The 7,643-nt window shown below is 44.9% G+C and overlaps 1 protein-coding gene and 1 long non-coding RNA gene across 2 annotated transcripts in view; one reads left to right on the top strand and one right to left on the bottom strand.

Annotated features, from left to right (window-relative positions):
• Positions 1-2,269: 2,269 nt before the first annotated feature.
• Positions 2,270-4,615, bottom strand: LOC139084819 (uncharacterized). The gene is made up of 2 exons (XR_011542600.1): positions 4,227-4,615; positions 2,270-2,565 (listed from the first exon to the last, which is right to left on the bottom strand). It is a non-coding gene; the product is annotated as an uncharacterized lncRNA (long non-coding RNA).
• A 477-nt stretch (positions 4,616-5,092) lies between these two features.
• The window catches only part of MIB1 (MIB E3 ubiquitin protein ligase 1), a 141,318-nt gene continuing 138,767 nt past the window's right edge, over positions 5,093-7,643 (top strand). The window contains exon 1 of the mRNA XM_070629701.1: positions 5,093-5,521. Within this exon, the coding sequence (XP_070485802.1) occupies positions 5,293-5,521 (229 nt within the window). The 5' untranslated portion in view covers positions 5,093-5,292. The remainder of the gene's footprint in view (positions 5,522-7,643) is intronic.

Raw genomic sequence — 7,643 nt, 5'->3', positions numbered from 1 at the left:
GGACTTCAACATAGATTTTTGGAGGCCATAATTCAACATGCAACACTTGTTATGTATAAAACCAATTATTTTTCTTATTTCCCTATTTTTCTTGTTGAGGTATAATTGATATTATATTAGTTTCAGTTGTACGATATAATGATTTGATACTTGTATATATTGCAAAATGATTACCACAGTAAGTCTAGTTAACATCTGTCACCATACATACTTATAAACTTTTTTATTCTTATGATGAGAACTTTTAAGAATCTCCATGACTTATTTATAACTGGAAGTTTGTACCTTTTGACTCCCTTCACCCATTCCCCCTCCCTGCCCCAGCAATAATCCCCACTTCTGGCAACCACCCAATCTATTTTCTGTATCTATGAGCTTTTTTTTAAGCTTCTATATATAAGTGAGATCATAAAGTGTTGTTTTTCTTTGACTTATTTCACTTAGCATAATGCCTTCAAGGTCCATCCATGTTGTTGCAAATAGCAAGATTTAATTCTTTTTTAATGGCTGAATAATATTCCATTGTATATATATACACCACATTCTCTTTATCCATTCATCAGTCGATGGACCCTACTATTTTACATAAGGAGTGTGGGTGGGTGGTTGAGTCTTCTCTCTTTTTTCTTGGTCAGTCTAGCAAAATGTCTGTTAACTTTGTTGGTGGTTGTTAATTTTATAATGTAAGTTACAGAGTATCCAGGAGGGATTGTGGGTGAACTAGAAGTGGAATTATCTCCCAGATATGGATATGGTAACGGTTGGGACTTTGTGCCTTCTCTTTTCACGGAGGTGTGAAGGTATCTTCATTTTAAGTGGAATAGTTGTATCCTGTTAGGCAGATGCATGATGTTGTTTGTTATGTGGAAGTTTACATATGGTAGAATGGTGAGAATAGTGTTGAGTGCCCCAAAGCGTAGACTATTCCTGTTATTAGAGACTAATGGGAGACCAACCGATGAGAGGAGGAGCCATTTTTTGTTTCCTGCTTCTGATGGAGCTTTTAGCAGCTTCTGGGTTCCTAATCAGGCAGGGCAGTTACAGGGGCTGCAATGGCAGAGTGTGCCCTGCACTCATGGAGCCCTGACTTTGGCAGTGGTAGTGACAATGGTAGGCAACTTTAGGCTCCTGGTCCACTGCAGCTTCAGTGTGAGTGTGGGCTCCTGGCATACTGCAAAACAGCAGCAGTTCCAACATCAGCAGCCTCAATGGCACAGTGATCATGGGTCCTGGGTAACATCATTTCCTCTTTTGCTCCTTTAGCCCTGGGGGATAGTGTTTTACAGTAGTCATTAATCTCTTTTTGCTTCTGCAGCCCTTCTAACACTTATGCAAACAATTTGCTGTATTAAATTCCTTCTGTTTGAATAGTTAGAGTGATCTCTGTTTTCCTCAGTGGACACTAGCTGATGATACACTTTTCTTCTCGGGCACCCAGTGAAGCTACATTTTTCCTCCCTTTCAGTTAGATGGGGCTGAATTCTAGATGATGAAATGCGACTGAGTGATATATGCTATTTTGGGGGCCAAGACTTTTGAGAAGTGAGTATGCCCTCCTCTACACTTTGTCCTTCTTTCTTAAGTTAGACTTGGATAACTTTAGGGGATGGTGGAACAACAGCATGAGTCTCTGAATCACCATGTGGAGGAAAGCGTTAGGCTATTATATGAATGGGAAACAAAAATTGTATCTAAGCCTTTATGTGTTTGGGGGTCTGTCTGTTATAGCAAATAGTGTTACTCTAATAAAGTTACTCTCCAAATATTATAAATATTTTGTAGACTGTAAAGGAGCCACAAATTCATTCACAGTGGTAGAATAGTAGGTGAATAGAAACACTACTTCATTTATGGAACAAGGATTTATTTTATCTTCCTTATGGTTGGAATAAAAATCTTACGAGTTTTGAATGATTCTAAATTTTTCTGAACAAATGGGCAGATAAGCAAACACCTGTGCAAAATGACTGAGTTCTAAACATGACAGACACATGTATGACACAGTTGTCTCCAAAGTGGGGTGTGTCTACTTTGGAGAATACCAATTTAAACATGTAGGGATGCAGATGATCTATTGGAGTGATGAAGGTATGAAAGTTTTCTATATATTTTTTATCTTATCCTCTTATAATTTCTATTTTTGAGTATGTTTTATTACATATATAATATGGTAGTACACATATATAATTGATACATTAATAAGTACATATATTAGGTGTTCAAAAATTATGTACTGAAAGGATGTACGATCAAAAACATTTAGAGACCATTGGCAAACTGTAGTGATTTAATGGCCTTGAAACAGTCTTAGCAACATGATAGTGTTATAAATTCACAACGTAAGGGGCCTGCCCCGTGGCGCAGCGGTTAAGTTTGCACATTCCACTTTGGCGGCTGGGGGTTCGCCGGTTTGGATCCCAGATGCAGACATGGCACTGCTTGGGAAGCCATGCTGTGGTAGGTGTCCCACATATAAAGTAGAGGAAGATGGGCACGGATGTGAGCTCAGGGCCAGTCTTCCTCAGCAAAAAGAGGATTGGCAGCAGATGTTAGCTCAGGGCTAATCTTCCTCAAAAAAAAAAAAAATTCACAATGTATTTAGTAAGGGGATGCATGGATAAGAGAGTGTTTAATATAGAGAAATACATCCAGAATTAGGTGGGTTATCATTTTTAGCTCTATGTCTTAACTTCCTCTGTAATCCTGGACAAGTTACGTAATCAGTCCTGACCTCATTTTCTTATCAAATATGGGGATTGGGATAATTTGAGGTTTTCATGCTTGTGCCCAGTGGTACTCTAAAGGTTTTGATGAGTTTCTGTAGAGCCCCTTCAAAGGCAGGAGGAAGGAAAGACTATAGGCAGGCTCCTGCCTTGCTATATTGCTTCATGCACCTATCTCCCTTTGTAGATCATAAGTACAGGGCAAGAATAGAGGGTTTGGAGTGGGGGAGAAAAGAAAAGAAAACCACTGGGCTAGATCACCTCTTAAGAGCCTTTTCCTTTTTAAGGGTAAATAAAATTCAAAGTCACAACTAATCGCTGGTATTAAGAATAAGTCTATATATATTATATATTAGGCTATATCTGAGTAAGTATAAAACTTCCTGGGTAGGATAAAAACAATTAAACACAACTAAAATAATGGAAAGCCATTATTAATACACTGTGTTTGATGTAAAATGCAAGGTCACACTATGGAGTTTAACATTTCAGTTGGCCTTTACTTGAGTTAACTTACTTCACAAAACCAACCACAAGTATAACTTGCGAAGTGGCTGTATTTTTTTCTAAAATCTTTTTATTAGCTTATTAATTCATGTGATCAGTTTAACTGGTTAACAATGAAAGAAGAAAACCAGAAAAAATCCCAGAGAGAGAAGAAACAGTTGGCAGAGCAGGAATACTTAACAGTGCCCTTAACTGAACAGTTGCAGTTGAGTAGCTCTGGCAATAGCACATTTAAAATTTCCAGGACGAAAATGTCTGAAACAGACTGGAAATTTGGTTGGTCTATTTTGAGCACATATTTTAACCATTTAATTTCTAAAATTAGCTCTCTTTGGCCTTTGGGACTCCATATTGGTACTTTCCTGTTACTTTTATTTACAAAAAAAATTAAGGACATTTTATTTATTTCACTACATAATAATTCATTGGTTTCCTTTTATACCTCCTTTCTTTCCTCTTGATTATTCGATTCTATTGGAGTCTTCTCCCTACCTTGACTCAGGAAAAGCAACATTGTACTAACAACGCATCCATGCTGGGCTTTGACACAACGGTCTTAAATCGTACATACCATAATGTCATTTAAATAATAACAGCCAGAAACCACTCTTACAGTCCTCTTATTTTTCTTTCAAGGTTGTATTTTGCGATTGGGACAGAATTTTGTCGTGGGTGAGGGACTTATCAACAGGCAAGATACTTGTAAACTCTTTCTTAGGAGCTGGCGTTATTTGGAGTCTACTTACCATCCTGATTCCGCAAGAAGGCAAGACATATATCATTCAGTACCATTCTGCTCAGCTTAAAAACATCACTAATCATCCACTCTGATTTGAAATGTTTTTAATTTATGCATACAAAAATACAGGTTGCCTTTAATCTATGCAGTCATGTGTCCTATTCCCAGCCCCGTTAAAATAGAAGACTAAAACAACAAGGAATCCCAAATTCACACTTAGTACACCCAAGTACACTAGAACTTAATGAAAGACTGACCTCATCATAGCTCCCCAGTTTCAGCAGCCTGGGTCGCATCCTCATCCTCACTTCCTCCAGCTCCACCTCCAGGCTGGCCTGACGGAATTCCTTGCCCCACCCCTTTCCTTACAGCCAATGGGGTGCGCCGCACCAACGGTAGGCGACAGCTCCTGGAGCCGCCCCTCCATCGCCGGAGACTGGGGATGGGCGTCTACCCGCTTTTTTCCGGCCCGCGCGCAGGCGCACTGTCCCTGGGCCCTGGAGAGACGCTTAGGCATCGCTTTTCCTCTCCTTTCTTTCCCGGGTCGCGCGGCTCTGCAAAACCATTCCCACCCTACTGTTGCTGAGGATCCCCCTGCTAGGCACTCAGAGAAGGTGCTGCTCCGGCCTTGGGTGCGGCAGTACCCGGATGTGGAGCCGCTCTCGCCCGGCGGGGACTCTGTGGCGGGGCGGAGCGCGGCGGCGTGCGCGGGGGCAGAGAGAAGGGGGCCCCTGGGCCCGGGCGCTGGTCGGACGCCGGGAGGTACCACCGCTGCCCACGGGGGAGGCGGCGGCGCCGGCGCTCGGGCGCCCACCCCGGAGCGACGGGCCCGGGGAGAGAAAAGGCCGGCAGTTAAGCTTGCTTCCCGCGGCCCTCGCCGTCCCCCCCGGGGTAGCCTCCCCGGGCCCCCTGCCCTCCCCGCGCTCCCGGCCGGGGGAGAGCGTGGTTTCCTGGCGGCCGTCGCTGTAGCCCGGCCGGGGAGCCCGGAGGAAGCGGGGGAGTCCCCGCCCACGGCCCCCTCCCCCCTGCCAGCCCACCGTCGCCGCCGCCTCCGCCGCCTCCGCCTCCGCGGCGCTGCGGTCCGGCCTCCAGTCCGAGCAGGGGGCGCGGCGGCGGCGGCGGCGGCGGCTGGGGAGCGGCTGCGGGCTCGGCGGGGACCGCGCCGCCGCCCCCGTGAGTTATTCCCACGTTCCCCGGGGCTCGCTGCCGCCCCCGCCGGCGCCGAGAGTCCGGCCCGGGCCCAACTCCCTCACGGGCCCCCCGGCGGCAGCGGCGGCGGCGGCGGCGGCGGCGGCGGCGGCGACGCCCTCCGCTCGGGCCCCAATGAGTAATTCCCGGAATAACCGGGTGATGGTGGAAGGGGTCGGGGCCCGGGTAGTGCGCGGCCCGGACTGGAAGTGGGGGAAGCAGGACGGCGGCGAGGGCCATGTGGGCACGGTGCGGAGCTTCGAGAGCCCCGAGGAGGTGGTGGTGGTGTGGGACAACGGCACCGCCGCCAACTACCGCTGCTCCGGGGCCTACGACCTGCGCATCCTGGACAGCGCGCCCACCGGTAAGCCGCGGCCACCTGGCCCGGGGCCTGCGCGCGTGGGGGGAGGGGCGAGGCCGGGGTGGGCAGCCGAGGAGAACCCTGCGGTGGAATGCCTCGCCCGCAGCACCCGGCTGGAGTAAGCGGAGAGGGAACGAGCCAAAGGGAATTTTAGGTTCAATGTCTGGTACACAAAAGTTTGCCTAAAAGGACCACCCCCCTCCCCCTCCCCATCCCCAAGGGAAACGACGGCAGTACCATCATCAGGATGCTTTCAAGTCTGGAAGGCACAAAGCGGCGGGTAGACAACAGAAGGTCCCCCTCCTCCTCTCCTCCCCCCTCCTCCCCTCCCTCCTCCCCTCCCTCCTCCCCCCTCCCCTCTTTCCTCCCCTCTTTCCTCCCCTCTTTCCTCCCCCCCTCCTCCCCTTCCTCCCCCCATCCTTCCCCCCCCCCCCAGGGAAGGGGTCTGGAGAGGCCTGTCTAATAGGCTATTGAAATTAATCAGCCTCTAAGTGATAACTTCTGAAGGGAGGCTTGCCTTGCCATATGGTGTTTAGTTGACCGGTTACAATTGCCGAGGGGCCTTTCGTACCGCTCGGTTTGTTGAGATACCTTTTTTCCCCCTCCTCCTCTAACACATGGAAAGACTTGAAGTTCAGTAGCCGAATGCTACTTGGGACCCTGTGGAATGATTTTTCATCTGAGTTGTATCATTTTCTATCTTTATTACCAGTAGAGGGAAAAACAGTCTATAAGCTGTTGAACCATTTCTTTGTGTTAAATACTTTTTCCAAGTGGAAGATAGGCATGGGGACACCTGATATTTTTGTTGTTGTTGTTAACGTCTCATTTCATTTGTAAGATGGTCAGAGACTTATCCATTAACACAGCAGTGAGTCACTGTCCTTGATTCATAAAATTTCAAGGGTGTTTATTATTGACTCCGGAATTTTTATATAATATGATAACCTGAAGGCTTACTCTCACAAAATAAAGATCTCATTTATTTTAATCGAATTCATTTTCACATAGATTTATCCTTGATACTCTGTTCACTGGAAAATAGTTCAAATTTAAAATGTGATACTTTTCAGAATGCATAAGTAAGCTACTTCTGAGGCAAATCCTGAAGTTGGTACGTAGTTATTGTTAACAATAAAAAGGAAGTTAACACAAGCCAAGTCACCTTTTGGGTAGACAATTGATAGGATTGTGTTTCTTACTTGGCTTTTTAAACACTGAGAAGGATGTATGAGCAGGACCAAAAGAAAAGATTGAACGGTGCAAAAAGGGGGCAGCTGTTGTTAACAGTTTCTTGGGTATTCTTACAGAATACTCTGTTCATTGCAAGCATATATATTAACATACTGGAAATCTACTACCCTTTTAAAGCACAAATGGTAATAAATTATATTCTCTTCTGCAGTTTTGTTTCTTAACAATACATATTGGTGATTGTTCCACGTTAGCACGTATAGGTCTATCTTATTCTTTCATAGCTGCATAGTATTCCAGTGACTGGATGCAGTAATTTATTTAACCAGTGCTTTGTTGATGGTCGTTTATATTGTTTCAGGTCTTCTTATTCATAATGATGCAGAGAATAAATCTTTGTACATACATCCTTGTGCGGATATGCTGAGTACTTCTGACATGCAATTGTTGCATGAAAGGGTACACATATTTAACGTTTTGATAGATGTTGACTCATTGCCCTGGAAGACATTTTTTTTACCGATTTACATTCCTAGCAACAATGTATGAGGCATATACCTTTTTCTGCACACTTAAAATTTCATCATGTTAGCTCAAGCTAACGTTTGACGACAGCTCAATAATTTGGAGGCATCTTGGGATCAGTAATTGTAGGTTTATGGGGAAATTTAAATATCTTTCCAGGGTAAAGGTAAAGTGTAACATATCCTGTAGCACAGGGATTTTTGAACGGATATTAATGTTTATATGTTTTGTAGTATGGAGTTTATCTGTCATATAAAGTTTCTTTATCTTATATAAAAGCAGGTGTTTTTCACAGGGAACTGTTTTAAAATCTTAGTTTACAAGATAATTTTTCAGATTATTTAATTTGTGTGTAGCAGTTAGTCTTGTTCATCTTCTTTCATCAACTTCTTTTAGCAAACATATT

This window comes from Equus przewalskii, chromosome 7 (genome assembly GCF_037783145.1).
Source record: "Equus przewalskii isolate Varuska chromosome 7, EquPr2, whole genome shotgun sequence".
NCBI lineage: Eukaryota > Metazoa > Chordata > Mammalia > Perissodactyla > Equidae > Equus > Equus przewalskii.
Note: the sequence above shows the minus strand (reverse complement) of the source record. Positions and strands in the feature narration are given on the sequence as shown.